Below are 25,549 nucleotides of genomic sequence, written 5' to 3' on the forward strand. Positions count from 1 at the left end.
TAATAGCTACCATTCACACAACAGCGCAAGCAGCTTGGATTTTTGCCTTTAATATTTTTATTTAACAATTTTTGGCGTCGGTTAGCAATAATTAAATATTTGTGCATTCCTTGCGGTAGTAAAATTTTAAGCGATGCCAACAACAACGACTACAACAACACAAAAATGGATAGTATGCCGCGTGTGCTTGCAGCAGCCCAAGGAATCGATGGGCAGCATTTTCAATGACGACGCATCCAAAGATCTGACCAACATGATTTTGGAATGCGGCGGCGTACCTGTAAGCTAACCAACATGATTAAGATATAAATAAATAAGCATAATTATATTGATACCAATGCCATATATACTGTTTTCAGATTAAGAAATTCGATCATTATCCAGACAAGATATGCGACAAGTGCTTAAAGAATTTACACATTGCATTCAAGTTTCGGCGAGTTTGCCAGCGCTCCTACAAACATCTGAGGCAATTCATAGCGCCCGTTGTGGTGGAGCAACTGTCGGCAGAGGAGGACGGCAATGTGCTGGGAGTAGCTAATGATCCAGCGGGCACAGAACTCAGCGAGGGGCATGCGTTGGTGGCCAGTGAAGAGAACCACGATGAAAACGAGGAGGTCAAAGAAAGACTCGTGCATGTGAAAAGTGAACAGGTGGAGGAGGACGGCATTATTGAGGAACTGTACGATGTATATGAAGCGTATGAAGGTGAGCTGGTCACCGAACAGCCCGCCCACTATGAGGAGGAGGGGAACGGTGAAGATGAAGACGATGAGATGGGCGAGCATTCAATGTCGGGTCTGTCGGCAAACATTGAGTATTTGGATCAACTAGATCAGGATCAGTTAACGGAAAGTGCACACGAGGATGAAATAGAAGTGCAAAATTCATCTGACGAAGAGTTTCTGCCAGTCAAACCGCGTACGATCTCCACACGCTCCGCCAGCGCTGGGTCCAAGCGACGTGTGAATACGCGCAAAGTAGCAACTGGCAAAACGTCATTTAGTAATATTAAACGTCAGAAATGTAGCGTCACCACGACAAACATTATACTGAATCCCGATGAGAGCATCACCTTCGGGGAGACAACAGTGCGCAAGACCACCGGCATTAAGACCAAAGGTGGCCACAAAATTCTCGTGGGCGATAAGAAGGAATTTAAATACATATGCGATATTTGCGGCAATATGTATCCATCGCAGAGTCGTCTCACCGAGCACATTAAAGTGCATTCCGGCGTCAAGCCTCACGAATGCGAGTAAGCATGCCAGTAACTTATTTTTCCAGTTGGACTATAAATTAATGAAATTTTTGTTTTCTATAGAATCTGCGGTCATTGCTTCGCCCAGGCGCAGCAGCTGGCTCGACACATGAACACGCACACGGGCAATCGACCCTACAAGTGCAGCTATTGCCCGGCCGCCTTTGCGGATCTGTCCACACGCAATAAACATCATCGGTGAGTTGTAGCCGGCGTCGTAAGTTTGGTTATGTGTAATTCCTCATTGCATATTTGCAGCATCCATACCAACGAGCGTCCCTATGAGTGCGATGTGTGCCACAAGACATTTACCTACACGAACACACTAAAATTCCACAAGATGATACACACGGGCGAGAAGCCGCATGTGTAAGTGCCTTCTATGATGATCCTTGTTCATTGTTATTATTAAATTTCCATTTCATTGACAGCTGCGAAATCTGTGGAAAGGGCTTTCCGCAAGCGTATAAGCTGCGCAATCATAGAATTACCCATGATCGTCGCAGCGGTGTTGTCAATTCCAATATGGAGGATCTGTATCCCATTTATACGGCGGCCAAGGCCGGCCTGGAGCTGTAAATGCTAACACATAAAAACATTTAGACATATATATATATATATATATATATATATATATATTAATATTAATATATATATACATATATACAACGTGTGGTTATGTATAGATATATAAATGCATATATAAATATATGAATTACAAATACGTAATTGATTATGAAACATTTAACTGTAACAAGTAAAATTTAAATAATTTACGAACGCGGTCTATTGTGAAGTTTGCGTCTAGCCTAAGTTTTAGTCTAATTATGCGGAAATAAATTAAGTATTGCTGCACAGATGGTCTTGGCGTCGGTCTCTTCGGGATATAGTTGCAGCACCGCATGCACCTGATGCTGCGGAAACAGGCTGCCCAAATGGTAGCGCAACAGACGACGCTGTTCCTCGCGTGTTGTCTGCGCCGTGTGCAGCTCCTCGTTGATTCGCGAATCGGAGGCGGACAGATGGGCTAGATTATGTGCGGGCATTGACAGCGATGGCGACAACTTGGCGGCCTGATGTTGATCCGTTAACGGTGCGGATGGTGTCCGCGTCAGATACTGATGTTGATAGTTGTTGCTATTGTTGTTGCCTAGCGCCTGCTGCTGTGGCGCGCTATACGTGGGCACCAGCAGTCGATAGGTAGGCGGCGGCGCCTGCCGTTGCAGCTTTTTGTGGCGATTCAGCTGCTGTGCCGGCTCCACATCGCAACCATTGCTGCCCAGCTCCATTTGGCTGGTGAATGAATGACAAAGCTGTTGTTGCTGCTGCTGCTGTTGTTGCGAGATTTTTTCTATTGTATTTGATTTAGTGCGTGCCAGCGCCGCCAGCTTGGCATTGTTGCTACTGTTGCTGTTAGCGAGCAATTGCTGCCCGCCGTTGCTGTGCAGTGGAGCACTGTGCGAGACCTGGAGCGGCAGACGCTGCAGCTGCAGCTGTGTCGTTTGATGTCGAAACTTGCACTTCTGACCGTACGTGCATTTTTTGCCATATGGACACAGCTGCTGCTGTGCATCCGTCATCTTCTGCTGGGTCTGTGTGCGCAAAAACATATCCAAGGTGGGGCCAGCGCGACCCAGCGGATCGTCGGGCGGCATAAATATGTCATCTACAAATGAGTACATAAGCAGGCGTTCCTGGACCACTTTGCGGAACTCGTTGCTCTCCAGCAGCAGATCGCGATAATTATCGTTGGACACCACAATGCCATCCGTTTCCACCGCCAGTTTGAGTATGAAGCGATCATCGTAGCAGGAGACGCGCTTACCATCCAAATGTCGAGATGGTGTAAAGACCAGAACACGCTCATGCTCCAGCTCATAGAGCAGCTCCTGTTCGGTTATATTGTTGTTCGCCAGCTCCTTGCGCCAGTTAGGCACAAATGCTGTTATGTGACTATGGCCGCGCTGCCGGAACCACTCAACACAAATGCGTATACCGCGACAGCTGAAGATGGTGTTGTTACCGTGCGACAACGCCACATTGCTGCCATCGATGACGATGTGGCGCAGCGAACTGCTGCTGCTGCTGGCGGGTGGCACATGGTTGCTGCTGTTGTTGTTGCTGCTGCTGTTGGATGGTGCTGGCCGTGGTGCATCTGCCGTAAGTTTGATCAGTTCCGCCAGCAGCTCGTTTTGTTTAGCCTCTGAGCCGAGACGTGTGAGCGCCGTGTGTATGGACTGTTCGCTGTAGCCCAATTTCTGTGCGAATTCCAGATTCTTGCGCTCGGCGCTGCTCAAATCATCATCATCGCTGCTTTCTTGCTGCTGCTGCTGCTGCTGGTGCTGCTGGTGCTGCTGCGACGTCTGTGGCTTTCTCGCATACAACTTGTTGGCGCTTTGTTGTTGTTTTTGCTGCTGCTGCTGCTGCTGTTTTTGCTGTTGTTGTTGTTGTTGCTGTAGCTGTTGGTGTTGCTGCTGTTTTTGTTGCTCGGGCACTTCACAATCCATTTTAATGCGCATTTAGTTTGCTTAGCCTCTACTAACTGCTGCACAACTTTATATTGTTTGTCCTTTGTGTGCCCTTTTTAGTTTTTTAAACAATTTAGGCGATTTTTGCAACAAGTTCCGTCTTTTTACATTTTGTTGTTGTTGCCAAACAGATATGTTGTTAACATAACGGCGCATAACGTTCAACTGTTAATTACAGCAAGCAATTATGACTTTCAGCTGCTATTTAACATTTTTCTTTAATTAACGATTACGATTTCATAACAAACAATTAATTGCAGGCGGTTTTTAGAAGTTGAATGACGCGGAAGCTCATATTGAAATATACCAGCAGCCAATTAACTTGCCAATCCGCTCTTTAGTCAAACCTCTGTTAGCTTATCGATATCAAACTGTTACTTAAACGATAACTATCGTGTTCCGTTGGTCGTTGTTCAGCACAGCTACGATAACTAATTCACGCGCCACTTTCAATTTGACTGTTATATTAGAAATTACTTTAGCCATGCATAAATAGATTCTTATTGTGGTGTACAATATAATATCGCATATAATTTTTATTTTAACAAATTCGCTACAATCCATATAAGTATATAACATTTAAGAGTAGTCGTTTTTAACATTTATAGATCTCACTTTTTTAAATAAAGTACACATTGTTTATTTCTGTTTGTTGTATGATTTGGTCCCTCTTTTCATGAAAAAAGAGTGCGCTGCATTCTAATTAAACTACTCGTACAATAAATATAATACTATTTATTAGTAGTGGTCACATCTATTCGGGTAAATATAGAGATTTTCAATAGATTAAATGCATAGAAAACACACGTATTTCAACGACAATAAAGTAATTCATTAATTTCGTTTCATTTTCGTGGCAATTACTGTGACAGCAGCACTAAAAAAAAACTATAAAATTGGACGTAAAGTTTACTACTTTTGTCTAAAAACGGTTATAGAGCTGCTACTACTAATATATATGCACGTGTGTGTATGTGTGTGTGTGTGTGTGTGTGTGTGTGAGTATATGGATTTGGTGCCTGTGTTTTTTGTTTGTGCATGGTCCATTTCAAATTCCACCAGTCATTCATTTTGCACGCAGCTTTACTTAAATTTCCTCCAAATGAAAGTATTAAGGATGCATTCCCCCGACACGTCGTATCCTATAATTTCTGCTCTTGCGTGTTCAACCAATCTGGGTTTCTCTGTGCGCTGTGTGCTTCTTATGACTAACATAAAATTTATTGTTGCTCTTTATGAGTGTCTGTATCTGTGTGCAAGTGCGTGTTCAGGGCTGGATTTTCATCTTTAACGGGTAATTAGTGAAGTTTTTGCGTTGACTTTTATACCATATTTCCATTGGGTGTTGCAATTTTTGTTACACTCTGCTTGTTCGAGTTAAGTTTTGTCGCTTTTGTTGCTTGACAAATTTAAGCTTACATTTGAAAGAAATTGCAGTTTTGCTGCAGACTTATTATTATTACAAAGATTCTTCATTTGCGTTGAAAGGAAATTTTGTAATCGCAGACAACATCTAGATTAAAGATAATTGCTTGGGGAATTCGAATTACGTGGCCCTATGCAAGGTAAAGCTCAATTATTATTTAATATTGCGTACTTTTCTGCTGAGCTAAGTATTCACAATTTTTGTGTTGTAATGCATACTTTTGTGCTGTCTTAATATTCACAATTAATAATTGTAATTGCATAAACAATCATAGCATGCTTTTGTGATGTAGCAAAGACTCCAAACTCCTTATTTGTATTGCATACTTCTGGGCTGTATGTTAATTCGGAATGAAAATTTTTATTACATACTTTCACGCAGTGACAAAGATGCACAATTCATAATTATAATTCATACTTTTGTGCTGCACACAAATTCACAACATACATTTTTTATTGCAAACCAAATTATTGCATACTTTTGTATGGCGAGAGGAAACTACAACTCACAATATATAATGCATATCTTTGGGCTAAACATACACATTCACAATTATTACTTTTCAGGATCGGAAGTACATAGTTGGCACTTGGAAAACTTGGAAAATTCTTGATATTTCGGTAACTTAAGATGACGGTTCCGCAATGATACTCGGATCTAACGTCTAATTTTTTGTTTACAGAATTGTCTTTTATTTCCCATTAAGTTCAATGCTTGAAGTTTCTCGAATCATTCGAAGGGACTCTCATATGCTCAATTGCTTAGCATATGTGCCTAGCTTGCCTATGCGCTGCCACAGAATTGATGAGCTCTCATCTAGCTACAGCAATTTATTAGATCCGATAATTTTTGGATAAACCAACTTTGTCATTAATCAGTTGTTTAATTTTAAAAAGCATGCGACATGATAACGCCCACAGCCTGATGCGTGTGCAAAAGCATTTGTGTTTTCGCTTAACGGTTTCTCCTCATTTATTTCTTGCTTTTAGGCAAACAAAACCTGTTTATCGAGCCCAAAAATATAACCACATTGCATGCGAGCCTGCTAAGCTGATTAACATTTAGCCCTTGTTTAGATACCTGTGTGTGAGTGTGTGTGTGTGACTATGTGTGTGTGTGTGCTTACCTTGGCATGCGAGCCCACATTTATATTCAATAGATTGTACGCCCGGAACTTTAGTTTGTGTTTTGTGGTCAAAGAACAGACTTTAATGTGCACAATTTCCACTAATTTCATGTCAAGTTGATTTGGCCATCGCAGCCTGCCCCTTATCTGAGTGCTTCCTGGAACCCTCCCGGCAGCTCTCGTTTTGTTGTCCGACAATTGTTATGCGACACTTTTTTTTATTGTTTCCTCGCGCTTTGTTCGTGTGCATTGCAACCAGTTTCCGTTACTGTTTTTATTATTATAGCCTCAAGCCAGCGGAAAAAAAAGAGATAGGAAGAGCGGGCAAATAAGAAAACTCACTTCACTCGGTTCGTTCGTTTTGGCTTTCCGTCTGTCTGCCTGTATGTCGGTTTGTCTGTTTTCCTTTGGTGGTTAAATGCTCCCTCGCTGTCAATACTTGAAATTGGCATCTGCATCAGCAATATCGACAGCACAGAAAACGCGCAGCGTTCGCTTTTGGCTCGAAGGTCTATGAATGTTAGCCATCGAAAAGTTCAAGAATTTTGCATTTTCCATTGTAATACTATGTACTTAAATTGAACCCAAATTGCAGCCAGTTTAATTAAAATCAAAAGCAGATAAGCTGCACTTGAGTCCATAACTATAGATACAATTTTGTGCAGCACAAATTGGTTGTGCAGCGTGGAGTGGACAATTTTAAATAATGTTGCAAAGATAATGTGCATTTTATGAAAATTAAATACATTTTTCTTAAATAAATAATAATAAAAATAGTTTAATTAGAAATTAATATATTTAATTTGTCTTAACAATTTTGCAAGAATACATATGAATAAAAAAAGCATTTAAATTTTAATTTAAATCAGGTACAATACATTTTTCTTAAATAAATAATAACAAAAATAATTTAATTAGAAATGAATATGTCATATATATATATACATTTTCTTAACAATTTTGCATGAATTAATATGAATAAAATAATTATGAATATTAAAATTTAAATTAAATACAATAAGTTGAATTTATCAAATAATCTAGAAACTTTGCTAGCTCAACTCAATTGTAAATCATTTTGCAACACTGTGCTTGCTGCACACTGGAATAAGCTATATACCTATATACTTATATATCTATATGTATATTTATGCCAATTTGGGAGCGCGCCATTTTGCGCTGTTTCGGCTGCACTCGAAATCGAGGGAAATCCAATGAATACCCAAAAAAAAAAAAGAAATGATACACACAATGCATATGTAAGAAAATGGGAAAATGCTTCGCAAAATTTCAGCATTTTTTAGTGTACGTGCGAGTATAAGGTCTGTATGAGTGTGTGTGTGTGTGTGTGTGTGTGTGTGTGTGTAGTGTAAGCTGGGGCCAAACACGGTTGGCTTGAAAACAAGCGTTCGCGTTGGCCAACTTAATCGTCAACGTCAACATTGTTGCAGTTGCAGCAGCAGCAGCACAGTTGACATTTGACCTTGCCATTTTCCCCTTTGTGTGTCGTTCCTTTTTTTTAGTGTTCTTATTCTTTTAGTTCCAGCTGTTGTTGTTGTTGTTGTTGCTGTGGCTGTGGCTGTGGCGGGCACCCGTTAGGCATTGATAAAATATTCACGCTTCTTGTGGCATTTCTCATACGCAATGTAGCACAGCGCAATGGTAATCAGCACGAGAATCGTAATGCCCATTATGATGCTGACCAGTATGATTTCGTCGTTGATACTCTTGTAGGAGTGACCTGCAGAGAGACAGGAGGCGAAATAAACAAAATGTAAAGAGATTAAGATTTCGTAATGGCTCTGACAAATTGCCCAACATTTGTCGTTGTGACTGCGTTGAGGTGTGGCTGCTGGGTTTAGTTACGGCTGCTGGAGGCGGCTCGTGTCAATAACAACAATTCGGTTTGCTGGGACTCATGCATATTCGTGGTAGATAAACAGAAAATATATGTGCGCATATTCTGACAAATTGCATTGTTATAAAAATAAATAATAACCAAGCATAAATGTACACATGTTCTGGCATGCCATCTAAAATAAATAACAAACGCTCGCACACGCACACTCACATATAGAACAAAGGACATAAAAAATTAAATTAAATTTGGATTCGCAATTCGCTTTTATTGTAACAGATGTATCAAAGTTTTACGATTCCTGTATGTGGATTATTAATGCCATTTTTAGCTTGCAGCGCAAAATAATGCCAAAAAGAGACACGCAAAGTCGTATATAAATGATATATTTTATTGTGCTCTTTAAAAGGTGGACAATATTTGACACTGTCTTGTATTTTTGTACCGTGAAATAAGTTAGCATAATTTTAAGAGTTTTCCGCTTTTTCTTTTTGCTAAGTAAGTATTTTCTTTATAAGTGAATTGAGTCTTCGAGCTTGTATTACGAAGAAGAGCCAGATGTTCAATAAGCAAGTTTTGATGAAATTTCGCTTCACTTGCATTCAATTTGATTAGCTTTATAAACGTAATACAATATAAACATATGTGCGCAGATATTTCTTGGCTCCGCCTTTTGGCAAATGACGGCCGCTTTTTTCCGTGCGCCCCATTTAGCCAGATGCTTGCTCTCTGCGTAATTTAACACATAATCGATGAAGGATTCGCCCTTCTCCAGCAGAATATCTTGCGAAAATTAAAATCGTTTATACAGTCAGCCAAAGTGTCGCCGGGCATTGGTCGGGGCCGGGCAGCCGTTGTGTGGATCTGTTAATTAGATGGCTTAAATGACGTCGGTAAGTTGAACTCGAGTCGCCTTTTAACGATCTGATGACTGTGTGGCCTAATAAATTGAAATCAAATGGCGTGGTTAATGTGCTTGTCTGTCGTCAAGTGTCCTTTAAGCATGTTCTTGGATTTTTTCTCAACCTGCCCCCAAATGTAGGCAACTTTTTCTTGCCCAAAAGCTGCTTTGAATTATGTGCATTAATATTATCTCTATGTATGTATGTATTCTGCTCAAATAAATATCTTTGCACGTAAGACACGGCACCAAAGCGAAAGTAACTTTGGCACCAAATCTTGGTAGATGCCAATTTCGGCCCGCAGCTTGCATATATTTTCATATATCGTATGACATGCAATATTTTCAATAAATAAAATATGAAACTGTTACAAACAAATTTAACAAATATTTTACATTTTACATATATATATAAGAACTAATAAGGAATTAGTATCAGTATTAAAAATACGAGCTTTACTATAGATATAAAAAGTATGCGGAACTGTAGGATCTGCTCTGGCCTCGCTTGGCAAGAAAACCAAAAATATTCATAAATTACAATTCAAAAATGTCGCGACGCCTAAAATAATATTTTGTCAAAGTTTTAAAGGCAAGCCACTTGGAAAGATAATTAAAACAAATGCGAGTTTGAAATTAAAATGTACAGGCTTTAAGTTCAGCTAAATCTGAGCTAGAACTTTAGCAGCAGAAAAAAAAATAAAACAAACGAATATCCTTGGCAGATTTAGATTGAAAGACGGAAAGAATTTCATGGAAATCCAGATTCCTTCTACTTATAAAACACAGGTGGACATTGCGAGAAGGCCACAGCGACTCGGCTGTTGATAAAGACCGAGAATATATAGGAAATTTCTGATCAGTATATACACATTGTGAGGCCAGAAATGTCTCCTTACGGAAATATATATTGTGTTCTCGATTTCGGGCTCTGCTCGTTGTTGCATGGCTTTGCAGATTGTGTGAAAACATTTAAATAATTTTCTGCTTTTTTATTGTTTTTTACTGAAGACCCCAAAAAGTTTGTGAAACTATGAAAAGCTGCACAAAACGCCTCCCAACAAAAACTGTAAAATAATTTATGGGATATCCAGCAAAAAATAGACACAAAAATTGAGCTGTCAAAACGCAAATTGTGAAATAGAAAAAAAATAGATAGAAATATCAAATGCAGGGCTGCGTTATGCTATATGCAAGAAACAAGCACAAGACACAAATATTGAAATCTAAATGCGAATTGGCATACGAAAGAAACAAACCGTGAATTATTGAGATTTACGGAGTGCGAGTAAATGGGGCAAATGGGCCGTGTGTCAACATTTTAGATATTCTATCCCCATGGAGGCCATAGATTTTTGTATTAAATTTCGTTTATTGTTTCTGCCAGCGGATACGGTCAATAAACCTATTTGTATTGTTATTATGGATGCGGCCGATATTTGTCGTAATAATAATTCTGTTTTTGGTGGTGAGTGCGAGCCCTGCATTTGAGAATTTCTGCTCAAACAGCTCAACGTGATTTGTTCTGATTGAAGCTTTTTACAAACAAGCAAATATATATATAAAAGTACATATATACACATCCTGTGCAGGGGGAGAGTCAACTTGGATTAGGTTGCGTAGCTTCTGCTTCTGTGTTCACGAACATTTTTCTGACTCCAGCCCCTCAGCTTCTGGGCTTCCTCTGCTTGGCTTTGGCTTTAATGCCTGTCTGCTAGGACATACGCTTTAATTTCAATATACCTTACCAGGACTTCGCTGTTGGGGTGGTAAGTGCAGAAAGGAAATTGTCAATTATATAACTTCAAAGCGTTGCCGGCTCCAGATTTAGCATCAAATATGCAACAGCCTGTGGGCATGGCCGGGCACAGTTGTAGTTTTGCATGCCAAACAATAAACGCGAAAGCCATATTTGGGTCGGCAGAAGGAGAATAGAGCTTATTACAGAATCAAGTCCTTGGGCTATTTTCGGCAAATGAGCTGTCCAAATGAACTCGGCAAGGTTGCAGTTTAAAATCCTAGACTTGTGCTAGTCAAAGGCCAAAGTATAATTGTTAACTCTGTGCCATGCTAACAAGATTCTTAACTACAACATTTCTCGATCTCTCGTACGCTTTCAAATGAACTCCAAGTTGGCCTTGCCTGAAAACTTGTTTTTCAAATTAGATCAAATTTATGATGCAGCGTAGTTAAATCAGAGTATAGTTGTATTGTTCGTTTATTTTTATTATAAATTACAGTGCGTACAAATTCAATATACAAATTAAAAGGCAACAGAGCTAACAATGGCCGAGTGAGTATAGTATAGAGTGCAATTAAATATTCCTCAAATGTATTCGCCATTTTCCTGCGCGCAGCGAGGAGAAAATCTCGACTGGGAGAAGCTTGAAGCAATGCTGCAAGCTTCATTGGAGGGGCAAGGGGACTATCATCATTCCATTGGTTACCTTGCCTGTTTTGTTTTATGCCTTTAGCATACAGTCACCAGTAAGTTGGCGAACATGATTTGGCCCACCTAGATGCTATCTCCCTCTGTCCCTGTCTCCATTCATTAGGAGTACAAGTGCATGTATCTGGTGCTGAACATGGCGCTCTTCTGGATAACAGAATGCATCCCACTCTATCTGACATCCATATTTCCGGTGGTCTTTCTGCCGCTGTTCAGCATAATGGTGGGTAGGGAACTGCATCAGATACGATCTGTGATTAACTACTTCATTTAGAGCTCCTTTGATGTATGCCAGCTGTTCTTTACGGATACCTTAGTTATGTTTTTGGGTGGTCTCATTGTTGCTCTGGCCGTGGAGTACAGCAATCTGCATCAGCGCATCGCGCTGGGTACAATTCTATTGGTTGGCTGCAGTCCCAGACGGTAAGGGTTCAGATGAATCGAGGTCTATCAAATGGAGCTGTGTGATTGTCCCCCTTCTTCCAGTTTGCATTTAGGTCTCGTTGCGGTCACCTGCTTTATATCGCTTTGGATATCAAATTCGGCAGCTACTGCCATGATGTGCCCCATTGTTAAGGCTGTGCTCATGGAAATGGAAGCCGTAAGTGATATTAGACAAATGTTCAAACTATTTCACAGATCAATCGAAATCTAATATTTTATATAGCAAAATATATTTCAAGTCAGCATGACACAAGAGGAGCAGCCCATGGAGGAGGGCGAGTGAGTACCACAAACACCTTATTCTATGTGTATTAGACAAGAGTTTAATCTGATTCCGTTTTGCTTAGTCCACCGCATCCCTCCATAATATCGATGGCATTCTATTTCGGCATTGCCTATGCGGCCACAATTGGGGGCTGCGGCACGCTCATTGGCACGGGAACAAATCTCACCTTTAAGGGTCTATACGACACGTAAGCGACACTATCAATTTGGGGGAATAGTTGAGTTAATGTAGAGCTGTTTGCAGTCGCTTTCCCAACTCCCAGGAAAAGGTGGACTTTCCCAAGTTTATGATGTATGCGATTCCGCTGGTTGTGTTCGTCAATGTGATTCTCTTGTACTTTTCACTGCAAGTAACGCACATGGGCCTGTGTCGACCGAACAGCAACATCGGCCAGCAGATAAAGCGCGGCTCTGAAAATAAGGATGTGGTGAAACAGGTGGTCGTCCAGCGTTTTAAGGAGCTGGGTCCCATGACATGCCATGAGATTCAGGTGGCCATACTATTTGTCTTCATGATTCTATTGCTCTTCTTCAAGAAGCCCGGATTCGTAATGGGCTGGGGTGATTTTCTTAACGCCAAGTGAGTGTCAAATTTTATTCTATATATATATTCATTTAATACGCCGAATCCTTAAAAAATCCATTTAAGAAAAGGTCACACAGAACGCCGAGTCGTTCGGTCTGTGTATAATATATATTCTTGTATATCACGCGCAGATCGTGTTTGTCATATTTTAAATTGAAATCTGTTTCCATTTTCATTTTAAGCGATAAATATCGATTTTGAGATATGCTTCTTTCAGCATATCTCGAAAATTGTTAGAGCCACAAACACCAGACTTTGTATGCAGCTTTTCCGGCAGCTTGGCCCGAATTCGGAATATCTCCTAATCGGACACTACCGACTAGAGTACTCTAGTTTTGTCCATTGTTCCTCACTAATGGTCGACTGTTGCATCCACCTAGGGCCATAGGCAGCTCGACGCCAGTCATGCTGTCGGTTGTCCTCTTGTTTGCCCTGCCCACACAGTATACGTTCTTTAAGTACTGCTGCGGTAAAGGTAAGTTTGCCAATCTTAGCTCGGAAGCGCCTCGTCTAATATATCTACTCCTGACAGCACCCTTCACGGGCCGCACCATGGACGCTTGCCTCTCCTGGGTGTACATACAAAAGCACACACCGTGGGGCCTGTGCTTTTTGCTCGGTAAGCTAAACTACTAGACTGGCGTACATATGAAGTTACTACTGTACTTCCCTGTTTAGGTGGCGGCTTTGCTCTGGCCGAGGGCAGCAAACGCAGCGGCATGGCCAAGATGTTGGGCGAAAAAATGTCATTCATTAAATCACTTCCAACCTTTGCCACAATTGGCGTCTGCATTCTGATAAGTCTTTTCTGCACTGCCTTCGCCTCCAACGTGGCCATTTGCAACATCCTCATACCCATATTCAGTGAAATGGTAATTCTAGCAAAATGTTTAAAGATACTTTCGTGTGTTACCCGTACCCATGCTTTCCCTGCCACACAGGCCATCAGTATTAAAACGCATCCATTGCTGCTGACCCTGCCCTCCGCTCTGGCCATTAGCACGGCATACCATCTGCCGGTCAGCACTCCGCCTAATGCTATTATTTGTGGATATGCTTTCATCAAGACAAAGTATTTGGTGAGAACAAGTACAGAAACATTCAAGTTTTCAGGTCTACTACTAACTTCTGTTCGCTTCTCTAGGCTATCGCTGGAATATTGCCAACGATTTGGTCCTTCCTTTTGCTCTGGGTGAACGCGCTGACCTTGGGTTACGTTGTCTATCCCGGCACCAAAAAATTCCCAGATGATTTATAGAGTCGTTAAAACCAGGAATGTTAGAAGAGACGATTTAAGATTTCACTAGCTCTTCAACATGAAAAAATGTAATTAATATTTTATTTTGTTTCTTTTCTCCTGTATATAAAAACGAAAAAAGTTTCGCAATGAATGTTAAGAAATGCACTATAGCATTTAAAGAACAAGGAAAAATGGAAATTATTTCGGTTAAATCTGGGCATATTCTATTGTTTACATACCAAATTGAAATCTGGAAATAGCCTTGCAGATAACTCAAAACATAATATATGCCCAGCTGGGAGTGTCCGATTTAAGGACACCCTAAACCTTCTACCAACTTTTATTTAATGCTTAAAGTGATATATAAAATATATAACGAGTTTTATTCAATTTGTATCGGTATTAAGTATCATTGCTGGGGCAAACTTGCTGCCATCATACAACAAAAAAATTTGATTATTTTGGTTTTTAAGGTTTAATCTATGATTAATAATTATTCTATTAAATCGAACATGTTTCTCCTAATAGCACATATTACTGTAGCCTTTAACTAAGACAACAGTACATACACTAGTCTAGGGTTTGAACCACCTGCAGCTTTCCTGCTCAGTTAGCTAAAGGAATTCTAATATAAATTGGTTATTGGAATACAAGTTTAACAAGCAACCCACACTCTGTAAAACGGTAATCAAATAAGGCATACTTCCTATTGGATTGTGCCCTTTGTATAACATTTATCTACACTTGCCGCAGCCGCTGGCTTTTCAGCAACATCCATTGCTGCGCACTCTGCCTTTTAGGCCTTCTATAAGCTTGGCCTATCGTCTGCCGGTCAGCACGCCTCCGAAAGCAATTGTGGCTATGTTGGCAGCAAGGCAATGTGTTTGACAAGCATTTCAAAGTTCTTGTGTTTGGGTGTGGGTGTGCGTGTGTGTTAATAACTTGGTTAACTCTTTAGGCCATGGCTGGAATATTGCCAACCCTATGGACACTTAGCCTTACTCCGGCTTAACGCCAAGACCTCGGGCTTGATTGTATATCCGACATGTGTGGTTTTCCCCGACGGAGCTAAGGAGGAATTATATATGCTTAGATAGGAAACTATCTACTCAACCAAAAATCATTTTTCTCTAAATTCTTCGGTCAACAAAAGTTGGGAAAATTTGAAAATGTTTTCACACTTGGTATTCACTTAGTCAGAGCAACCAAAATCGAAGTCAAATTAAATTTGTAAGCATTAAATAAATATCAGGGTAAATTGTTGGGCAAATATAATAACAACAAACATTTGGCAGCCCATTATCACGACAAGCTTAATAAAATTGTTATTTCTTTTCAATTATATTGACAAATCCAAAGGGAGTCACCGCAGCCAAGCTTGCCAACTTATTTTATACGCATTTCAGGCTGTTTACCAACACTGCGGGCGAGGAGCTTACTTTAACAAGGTCGTTTTTGCCCCTCACAGCACTCGCCCCGCCTGACAGGTGGTCTTTGTACTGTGGATTTTCGGCGCACATTTGACATAGTAATACATACATATATATTTATTGCATATAAATGTATATCATGGGCAGATCACAATACATAATTTACGCACAATTTGTGGCAATCAGAAACTATGATAAAGTTATACAAAAGCACAAAGCTCCGGGCTCAGACAACACTACAACAAAAGTGCCTCACGTAAACACAAGTGGGGCCAGCGGGTGGCCCGGAGGCGTTCATAAGGGCAGCAACTCAGTTAAGAGGGGACCTTTTGAGGCAACAGGAAAACAAAACTTTATGCAAACACAGCAAAAAGTCGCATGCCAGCAGCTTCTTGCCGCTCTTTCATAGATATTACCTACGTTATATCGTCTCTTAGCTAAAGTCCTGGTCTGCATTTGAAATTCCATTTCTGGCCACTGGTGAATGATAACCAGTGCACAAAGGCGCACAAACAGACTCCTTGTAGTACATGTACATATATATATATATATATATACACTCCCCAACGCAACATTTGCTTACATGAATGCGAAACGCAACGAAACAGAAATGTAATAAAAACACGTCTGGGTAAGTGGCCAAAAATAAGAATATAAATAAAAGAAATAAAAGTATAAAAAAGCAAAAGAAATACATATAAACACGCTTTTCCAGACTGATTACTGTGGGGCATGCCACGCAGCGGCAGTTCATCAACAACAACAACTACAACAACAACAACAACGAGAAGGCAGACGTCAAGACGTCGCCGCTGGCTGGCGGATCCACTAAAGCTGCCAAATGTTGTTGTTGATGCTCTCAATGATGAGGACAATAGCCACAAGCGTAAGCCTCTATTCATGTGCGTGGGTATGATGTGAACATGGAGGACAATACAACACACACCCAAGCGATAGCAGATAACACAAAAAATCAAAGAAATAATGTAAGAATGGTGGGTTTTCCGATTATTGTGGATGATAAGGTCTTAAAGTCTAGAGTTGTAAAAAAAAGTAGTTTAAGTACCACAAAAATAAAAAAAAAACCGAACCATTCACTTAAAAAGTTTGATTTGCGTTCATAGAATATATTACTCTGAATAAAAATATAATAAATGATGGCAATGAAATGAAAATCAAATGAAACTCGAACTGTCTGATATGTACAATGCTTTTCATATTTTTAGAGCATTTAGTGTTCAGATAATTGAGAGTTATTATCATTTGAAATATATATAAAAAATAACACACAGAAAACTGGCTTCACAATCGTACTCAAAACATTTCTATAAATGACAAAAAAAATTATTCAAATATTTGTACAATTGAATTATTGCCAATCGATTGAAATGATCCATAAGGTATATTATTTTACAACCAAACTAAAATATCAAAAAGTTTAAATTGCTTTTTTTAAATCAATATTTCCAAATATTATTAAATAGAAAATATTTCCAAAAAAAATAAAATAAATAATATACATATTACCATGTGACCACTTGTTATTTATTTTTAAATTATATACATTTTTCAGAATTCATCTAAAATAGTTCTCAAAATATTCGAAAAATTTGGCATTATTAATATTATCAAGAAGAAAATATATCCAGAAATAAAATAAATCAAATTAAAATAGTATACATTTCCATACAACCACTGTGCCATATGGACAGAGCCAAACTAATGAAGTTGCCAAAGATTTTGAGCGCTCTCCAGTAACTGTTTATGCCTTGTTGTGCAAGTGTGTGTGCACTCGTGTAAGCTACTTACTGCTGTAATAATTGTTGTCTGAATAACCGTATTTGCCGGCAGTCCTGCCGCCGCCCGCCATCTTGTTGTATTTGCTTTGTTTCCGTTTGGCTCAACCTCCGGCGAATCTAGTTGTGCTCCCAGCAGAAAACTTCAAATATTAGAATTGCCTGCTCTTTGTGATCCGCTTAGGTTTATGTTTATGCGCTGTGAAGGAAAAAAGCAAGCCGTGTTGCAATTAAAATGCGGCTACAAGTACTTATATAGCAACTACTCAAGTGTGTGCAAGTGGTTATGTGTGTGGGTGTGTGTGTGTGTAAGTGTGTCTGTCGGCGTATCTGTGTACGTGTGAGCTCAATTACAACAGAAAAAATCACAGCCCACAACACAAAACGCCTGGCAAAGCGGCACAGGCGAAACTGCCAAAAACACGTTGCGTATACGCTGCGTCAGCCACTTTATAATTATGACACACACAGGCACACACGGGCTCACAGCTGCCGACCTTGTTGTGTAATTATGCATATAATTAATATGCATGTAGATATTTAATATTAACAAAATTGTCGGCACATTGAGCGTGCTGCAGCAGGTAGAACGAAAACGGCACGCGAGACGTGGAGTAACAAATAAATTGCGTTCAATTTGTGTAATTAGTGTAAGTAGCTTCCAACTCGTGTGGGTTTCCATGTGTGTGCGTGTGCACAAAGCTTTCACCTCAAGCTCTTGCGGCACTTCTGGGCCCAACGTGCGAGCTTGTGTGCAGCAATTCAAGAATTGCATTTGGGCCAAGTTCTGTGAACTGCATTTGGAATGCTTGCTGCGCTCCATTTGAGCCCAGCATTGTTTGTCCGCCTCGAGGCGTGGCAAGTTTAATGAGTCCCGGCCCAGCATGTGCTACATATATCCCAATGTCCCAATTGCATGCCACCTACGTGGCAGGCATACGTGTCTGTCCAACCTGTGCCGGGGCTTCAATTTTGCTAACCAAAAATTCGCAATACCCGAAGTTGCCTGTTCCCTTTGACTTTAGCGCATGAGCAATAATTAAATTGTAGCATATCTCATCTTCTGTTTTTTTTTTTGGTTAAGTCAATTTTTTATATTTTTGATACCTAGCAACAATTAAAGAATTGGTTAAAGAAGGTATAATGAAATGAAAGAAGAGAAAATATCCTTTAATACTCTGAAATTCTTTGCGAAGATCTTGGTTATCGGATAAAACTGCCTCCAATTAAACAACTAATATCACTTTTAAAATAAGCTCATTATGAAAAGCTCTCTGTAAAATGGATGATCGGAGAGTAATTTTTCATAGTGTGGGACTCAGAGCATGTACCTCAAGTTAACTGGTCACAGGGTATCAACTCGTCGTGACCTCTCGTCTAAAGCACTTTTACTAGTTTCAATTTCCACTTAAAGCTAGCCCCACATGAATTGCGGCTTTATTATTCAACTATTTTACAAATGAGGCATCCGCAGAGTTATATATTTTCACATATATGTATACATTTTCAGAATTGCTCATCATTTGACTCTATTTTATGGTCAACTGCTGGCTTGTTTTCCACAACACAGCAGAAGCTCAGCAGAATATTTTTCAATTGCGAATGCTAGGAACTCATTAATTTATTAAGGTTTACCAAGCAACAAGCCTCAATTAGCTTAAACAGCTTTTGATTTATAATAGTTAGTTGCTTCAATGTAATCCTCTTATTAGTTTGAAAGTTTCGGTACTTTTGCTGTAAATCATCAGGTAAAGTTTTGCCATGAGCCCTAATTGCCGCTTCTCAAAGCGATTTATTATCGCGCCCAGCGACGCCCACCGAGCAATTTCTCAGACTTTGCTTTAAATAAAATGAAAAAGCTATCCGAAGCAATTTCTAAGGAAACGCAATTTGATTACAGTTCAGATTTATAAATTTACAAAATTTGCACGTATCGCAAACAAACTCAATTACAGGCACAAAAGGGCAAATCTCACAATTGCACTTTGATCTATTGACATATATATGTGTATACGAGAATTTCTAATAAAAGTTTATCCTTTTGAAGACACTGGACAGGCCGTTTGACATTTTTCAAATACTAATAAAAGTGAAAGCAATAAAAGATTCTTGGGGCGTGTCAAATATTTGATATGCATTTTTTCTGTCTAAAACAAGGATTGGATTAAGACATTTGAAAGTTGCTTAAGAAAAAGTTTTGAGGCTTAAAAAGACTTAAAGATTTAATAATAAATAATAAAAAATTACATTTTAGTCATTTATAATGCAGTAGCTTAGGCTAACGCCAAAACGTTGGGTACTTAAAACAAGATTAAATAATAAAAGTTGAAAAGATAAGTTTTGAGAAATATTTATGAGAAAGATTAAGAGACTACACAACAAAAAAAGCCATTTAGAAGAAATATATGTAGGTAATTGTTTCAGATAAATTTATAAGAAAAACTTAAGAAATGCCATATGCAAAGAATAAATTTTAATAGTTGCCAACCGATTGTTCCTATGTCAGCTATATGATACAGTGCTATTTTTATGGTCGGATCCAACAGAACGACAAATTTATAATACTCTCTACAAGGGTATATTAGAAGGGGTATGAGAGAAAGGAAAAAATGAAATAAAATATAAAATTGATTTCAATGAAAACCGAAAGGCTTTAGTTCAACGCAAACGCAAATCCGGACCCAAAACTTTAGGGGCTGAAACAAAAAGGATTTTAAGACTCGTATAGAATATTGAAAAAATTATTGAGAAAGTTGGTGCAGATTCAAGTTAAGCTGAATAAATTGATGCGATTTATGGATAGCCCAAAGATTTGCGAGTCATAATAAACTAATAGAAAACCGCATTTAAATGATGAACAGGGCGAATAGTTGAAGCACAACACATATGCGCGCCCCGACTCCACAATTGCCCCAACAACATTGGGAAAACTTTTTAGTATGCGGCGAATGGGAATACAGGCAGCTGGGCTTTGGCCAGAGCAAAGGCTGGAGTCCCGGCTGCCGCGCTTGGGGCTGTGCGCGCAATGAAAGCGATACTCATCAGTGCGTTCAATCTGCTCCACTTATTGCTGGCATGCTGACGAGTCCTTGAGGCCAGTTAAATGGACAGAAGTGCGAGCTGACTCGACCCTACTGCGACACATGTCTGCTGGACTCAACATGGATGCGGTTGAGGTGTGTGTGCTTGAAGCCAGGTGCGAACATGTGTTGAACAGCCGGAAAACACTCAAACGGACACAATGACACGCTGGTTATGAGTGTGGCCACAAGATAGAGAGATGCCATGATTGTTCAATGTTCGCTCTTCCACTTAGCCACACCCATATAACGCCCAAATGATGTACCGAAAAAACAAAAAACAAAATAGCACTAAAATTGTCGCCTCTATTTCCGCTTGGATTGGTCATCAAGTGTGCGTGAGTGTGAGTGCGAGTGTGTGGATCTGTGTGTGTGTGTGTGTGTTCGTGTGTGTGTGTGTATCCGTGTCGCATACACAGCAAGAACATGCTCTTTCGCATTCGCAATCATTTCGCTTAGGCATGGCATTTGCGCACGAGTGGCCCATTGTCTAAATTATTTCTATGGTGCAAAGTTTTCCATTTGCCGTTGAATTTGCGTGCTTGGCCCGGATGGAGCCTGGCACCCGGTTACGGTAACGGCATTTCCATCGTAATTCTAAAAAAAAACAACAACAACAAAAAAGCAAACAATGCATCAATTTGAAGACGCACGTTTTCCACCATGTTTCGTCATCTGCAGTGATTCCTTGTGATTGCCCTAATTGTAAGTCAAGTCAGTCGCGCATTCACTAACAGCAAAACACATATACACACACGCACTCACACACATACACTCGCACACACATATACACAAATATACTATATAGCAGGTAGCATGTAATACAAAACGAGTTTTTAATGGTCGCTATGCTTATAAATGTGATCTATTATGTTTAACAGACAATTTTAAACGACAATGGAAATATTTAAGAATGGTTGTTTATCATTTTGATCTAAGATATAGGATTGAAATGTTTTCAAAATATAATGAAAAAATGTAATTATATAAAACTTTATAATCATAAAAATTATAATACATCATAATAAAAAGAATAATATATAGTCCATCGTTAATACTACTCTGCTCTTAAGTAAGGTGCCTAGTTATTTTCCAGTGTTGGTTAATATAGAACAACAAAAGCTAGCCGGACAGGCTGAAAAATTTTCCCACACCGGGTCGGTGATTTCCTATTACTTTTCTCTTTGTCCTATCTACTTAACACTCTTTATCTAACTTACATTGCTTTACTTTATTAACAATTTTCTTACTTTCTTTTTTCCTATTTATTGTATTTTCTTTATTAATATAGCAAATTAAGATTATTTTTAATTTTACTTGAGATCACTTTTTTCCTACTTACAACCTTCTGCTTAGATGTAGGCTCTAATAGCGTCACTGACAAAATTAGCTGTGAAAAGGGGCATAGCTGGCCGGACTGGCAAATAAAACACCTCCATCGGTCGGTGATGCTATTTAGAAAATTGTATCCCTTAACTAGGCTTTTAGCATATAATTCTATTGTACAATCTTTTGAATAATGAGGAAGACACTCGTTTTGTCGACCATTAATAAATAAATAAATAAAATAAATGTATGTTTATAGTAGTTCGATAAAGTTGGACTCAACAGAAAGTAGTTGACTCGAAAGCTATAAGATATGGAAGTATATAAGTGTATAACTTTATCAGATCGGAGATAAAGGCCAATCCTTATCTAGCATAAAAACGTATATATGGGAACACACAGACTATATACTTATGAATATATATTAAAGGGTTATTGTCAGCATGTTTCAAATATTCCATAACCATTTATCATTGAAACATATATGTGAGATGAGCATAATAAATCTTCCAGCTGTCAAGCTAAATATTCAAACATAATTAATGTGTGCTGGCAGAATGCCCAAAATGGCGCACCTTCAACCTTGATCCTGCACGTAAATCCAATTGGGCTGGTCTAAGGGAGCTGTGATAAACCCTTTAAACACTTTCCTACGTCTATTTAATCGACATATTTCAATGGCTGCTAATCTGCAGTATACACTCGGGATTTGCCGGCTTTGCAGGCTGCCAGTTAGGATTAGTGTCAGCTTCTCGAGCAGGAATATATATTAATTGGCCATGTGTGAAACAGCTCTGAGTCGAAGTGAGCTCTTTAAAGCCCTTGCAGATATTTATGCTAATGCATAAAGCCACTAAAATAACTATCAACTATAATACTATAAACGCTGGCGTATAACGCTGAGAGTCGTGTCTGAAAATTTTATGCATGAAGTGCGGCGAATATTTTAAGCAAAAGTTCATAAGAGAATGCAAAGAACTATATGGAATATATAATAAAATTTATACGGCTCACAAGGAGGTAAAGTTAGACAGGAAAATGTGGCCGATGTTGCTCTAAATACTATTCAACATTCAATCCAAGACCTAACAACTTTATTTGCTTGAATAACCCAACCAACTGAAGGCCATCTCAATTAAATATGAACCACAACAATATAACTGACCCATGATAATATTCCTAAATCAAGCGCCAAGCATTTTGGGACTTCCCCTATTTTTATGGCAAATCATAAAAAACAGAGAAAGATTTCATTGAAACATAATGTCTTATTCATAATATGCAAATGCGTCTGTCATAAAAATAATGCTAAATGCTTTTAACTTTCCCCAAGTTCGGCGTTGATCGAAATATGTTAAATTCTCTGGGGAATATTTGATGTGGCAAATGTGTTAAAGGCGAATAAGGGATTCTGACTTTAAAAAAAGAAAACAGCTTTATTTAGTTTCGTTAAACTCAAACCTGAAACTGAACTGAAAGGCATGAAGTGTATTTGAATAGAGATTGATGTGGCTCTAATGAACACGCAAAAATGCATTGGAACAGAATATTCGTTTACGAAATGCACTGTAACCAAAGACTAATATGTTTTATATATTTATTAAAATCCCCCCTCTGCTTTCTTATTCTACAAATATCATAACTTTAGATTTAACTAAGAATTTTTCATTAAGATATGAAAGATAATTAAATTTCAATTTATATTATTCTTAAATTTACTTCAATGCTGAACATATTTAATATGTAAACTTAAAAGAATTTTTTTTTCCATACTAAAGATCCCTTAAAAAAGACTATAAACTTTCTATATGTTTTATAGAGTTGTTGGACTACCTCAGACCAGACTCCAAATGGGATAGGTTCTTATTGAATTTGCATTAAACATACTATTCGAATTCCTTGTCTACAGAATAGATTTAAAGTACACAGTAAAGTCTGTGGCTTCAATTGGAACGCAGTCCAATTTGATAAGCTGGTACTGGACCTATTTAAACATTATAATGAAATTCCATTTGCCAACAACTAGTAGCACGACGATACCCTTTTCAACCATTCGCGTGGCTTTGGCACACAATGAACGCACCTTTTATAAAATAAAAGACACAAAAAAAAAAAAAAATAAATAAAATAAAATAAATAAACGGCAGTTTGACGCTGTGGTGCACACAGGTTTAAGTGCGTTTAGCCTGAGCGCCCATCTATCCGGGCTGTCAGCTGGCAGCTGGCAGGCTTTGGGCGACTCCATAATTGATTTATGCGGCCATATGGAGGTGGTAGCTGATCCGGGACTAACACTAACACTAACACTTACCCCGTGCCGTTCTCTGGTTTAAATCGTGATGAGCTTTTGTTGTCTGTTAGCCATAAAATGCCTAATTAAAGCTGTAATTGAATTTAATTGCCAACAGTTGATCAATATGCCCGCAAATAGCACGCAGTTGAAATCCTGGATGGCCACGGGACGTCCTTTTTCACGCTGCCGCTCAGCTGCCTTTGTTCGAGCCGGGGCTAAGGCAGTGGCCAAGATAAACAGTAAAAACAGGCGACACAAAAGCGCGCGAAATCACACAATCAAATACACGCGCACACACGCACACGCATACGCACACGCACACTAATAGAGCAAAATACACGCACACACACACAGTCACGACCCGGCCTTAGCACTTTAATGTGGCGCCAAATGATGCGGCTTCCACGTCTACGTCGTCTGGCTTGTTGTTAGAATCTGTTCGATGCGCGACCGTCGCAGCTCCGTCTGTGCCATCTAACGGTATTTGTTGTACTGATTGCCCAGCACTGGCAGCCAGATGAATGAACCAAAAAATTGCCAAACAACTTCGCATTGTCGGTGTAAGATGTGAAAAGTTTGCGCGCGCCCCATGGACCACAGCAACACACATGCACACACACACACACACACACACACATACACACACACTCACACACACAAGCACACGCGTACACAGCGAGCGAAGCTTTTACTACGCGGCGAGCTTTTTGGGATGTTGTATTTACCCAACCCTAGACTGAGCTTTGCTCTTGGGAACCATTTGCAAAGTCAAAGTGCTGTATAAGTTGGTATTTGTTTCAAAATCTATACAGTTTTCAAATATTTTAATAATAATAACGAAATAAGTTTTTAAGTTTTAATAAATATTATTATGCATAATTTTACTTTATTTTACTTTTATTATTATTATTATTATTTTAATTATTATTATTATTTTTTTTATTATAATTATTATTATAATTATTATTATTATTATAAATAATTATAATTTTTATTTGTATTTTTCATTTTATTATGTCTCATAATTCTTACAAATTTGTTTTACCATGTCCTTCAGCTAACACATGGCAATACAAATACTTCAGACTGGGACTTGAGCCGGTATTCTAGCAGCTTATTTACTTAGACGAAATTGCATTTACCAAGAAAATCAGCTAATATAAATATATTTGTATTGCTTGCACGTATAAGAATATATTAAGTTACTAAGAAAAACCTTCAAGAGCTATCTGTATGTCTTTTGAATGAATATTAACTTTATTTTTAAATTGTGGAAATATTTTTCTATAATACCCTTGATGACGTTTAATCAATTCCATTTGCTAGTATATATTTTCTACAATCGAAAGATTTCTTATTTCTTTTTTTCGGCGTACTTAAAGCTTACACGAGACTACGAAATCTTCTTGTTGCTAATCGTCGACTTAGCTATAGTATATTATATTAAGCAGTCATCTTTGAGATTGTTTTCTACAAACAAGTGTTAATACAAAGAATTTACTTGGAAATAAAGCCTGCTC

At 38.8% G+C, this 25,549-nt stretch overlaps 4 protein-coding genes across 5 annotated transcripts; 2 read left to right on the forward strand and 2 right to left on the reverse strand.

Annotated features, from left to right (window-relative positions):
- The first annotated feature begins 11 nt into the window (after positions 1–11).
- LOC6632645 (zinc finger protein 250) lies at positions 12–2,120 on the forward strand. Its single transcript, XM_002056508.4, has 5 exons — positions 12–280; positions 360–1,258; positions 1,325–1,459; positions 1,520–1,630; positions 1,693–2,120. The coding sequence occupies exons 1-5, from the start codon at positions 134–136 to the stop codon at positions 1,838–1,840; spliced, it is 1,440 nt and encodes a 479-aa protein (XP_002056544.1). The 5' UTR covers positions 12–133; the 3' UTR covers positions 1,841–2,120.
- Regnase-1 (Regnase 1) lies at positions 1,938–4,098 on the reverse strand. The gene has a single exon (XM_002056509.4). It carries the CDS (start codon positions 3,778–3,780, stop codon positions 2,083–2,085), a length of 1,698 nt encoding a protein of 565 aa, XP_002056545.1. The 5' UTR covers positions 3,781–4,098; the 3' UTR covers positions 1,938–2,082.
- A 3,288-nt stretch (positions 4,099–7,386) lies between these two features.
- LOC6632647 (uncharacterized) lies at positions 7,387–24,502 on the reverse strand. Its single transcript, XM_002056510.4, has 3 exons — positions 24,048–24,502; positions 17,344–17,529; positions 7,387–8,082 (listed from the first exon to the last, which is right to left on the reverse strand). The coding sequence occupies exons 2-3, from the start codon at positions 17,402–17,404 to the stop codon at positions 7,937–7,939; spliced, it is 207 nt and encodes a 68-aa protein (XP_002056546.1). The 5' UTR covers positions 17,405–17,529; positions 24,048–24,502; the 3' UTR covers positions 7,387–7,936.
- LOC6632648 (protein I'm not dead yet 2) lies at positions 11,245–14,267 on the forward strand. 2 transcript variants are annotated; one of them, XM_002056511.4, is made up of 13 exons: positions 11,245–11,393; positions 11,458–11,587; positions 11,656–11,772; positions 11,824–11,972; positions 12,036–12,150; positions 12,217–12,272; positions 12,341–12,466; positions 12,523–12,858; positions 13,245–13,339; positions 13,397–13,483; positions 13,543–13,736; positions 13,806–13,943; positions 14,009–14,267. In XM_002056511.4, exons 1-13 carry the CDS (start codon positions 11,386–11,388, stop codon positions 14,120–14,122), a joined length of 1,665 nt encoding a protein of 554 aa, XP_002056547.1. In that variant the 5' UTR covers positions 11,245–11,385; the 3' UTR covers positions 14,123–14,267. The 2 variants fall into 2 exon arrangements, with proteins under 2 accessions (XP_002056547.1, XP_032289590.1); XM_032433699.2 differs by lacking the exons at positions 13,245–13,339; positions 13,397–13,483; positions 13,543–13,736; positions 13,806–13,943; positions 14,009–14,267 and adding an exon at positions 13,082–13,184.
- Positions 24,503–25,549: the final 1,047 nt, after the last annotated feature.

The sequence above is a fragment of the Drosophila virilis genome, chromosome 2 (assembly GCF_030788295.1).
Source record: "Drosophila virilis strain 15010-1051.87 chromosome 2, Dvir_AGI_RSII-ME, whole genome shotgun sequence".
Lineage (NCBI taxonomy): Eukaryota > Metazoa > Arthropoda > Insecta > Diptera > Drosophilidae > Drosophila > Drosophila virilis.

What these genes read in the sequence shown, in the direction of transcription:
- LOC6632645 (XM_002056508.4), top strand. Translation starts at nt 134, where the DNA reads ATGCCAACAACAACGACTACAACAACACAAAAATGGATAGTATGCCGC. An exon ending in TGGAATGCGGCGGCGTACCT is followed by an intron (nt 281 to 359) that starts GTAAGCTAACCA and finishes TACTGTTTTCAG; the next exon opens with ATTAAGAAATTCGATCATTA. An exon ending in GTCAAGCCTCACGAATGCGA is followed by an intron (nt 1,259 to 1,324) that starts GTAAGCATGCCA and finishes TGTTTTCTATAG; the next exon opens with AATCTGCGGTCATTGCTTCG.
- Regnase-1 (XM_002056509.4), bottom strand. Translation starts at nt 3,780, where the DNA reads ATGCGCATTAAAATGGATTGTGAAGTGCCCGAGCAACAAAAACAGCAG.
- LOC6632648 (XM_002056511.4), top strand. An exon ending in GTTGGCTGCAGTCCCAGACG is followed by an intron (nt 11,973 to 12,035) that starts GTAAGGGTTCAG and finishes CCCTTCTTCCAG; the next exon opens with TTTGCATTTAGGTCTCGTTG. An exon ending in TGCTCATGGAAATGGAAGCC is followed by an intron (nt 12,151 to 12,216) that starts GTAAGTGATATT and finishes TATTTTATATAG; the next exon opens with CAAAATATATTTCAAGTCAG.
- LOC6632647 (XM_002056510.4), bottom strand. Translation starts at nt 17,404, where the DNA reads ATGGCGGGCGGCGGCAGGACTGCCGGCAAATACGGTTATTCAGACAAC. An exon ending in AGACAACAATTATTACAGCA is followed by an intron (nt 8,083 to 17,343) that starts GTAAGTAGCTTA and finishes GTCTCTCTGCAG; the next exon opens with GTCACTCCTACAAGAGTATC.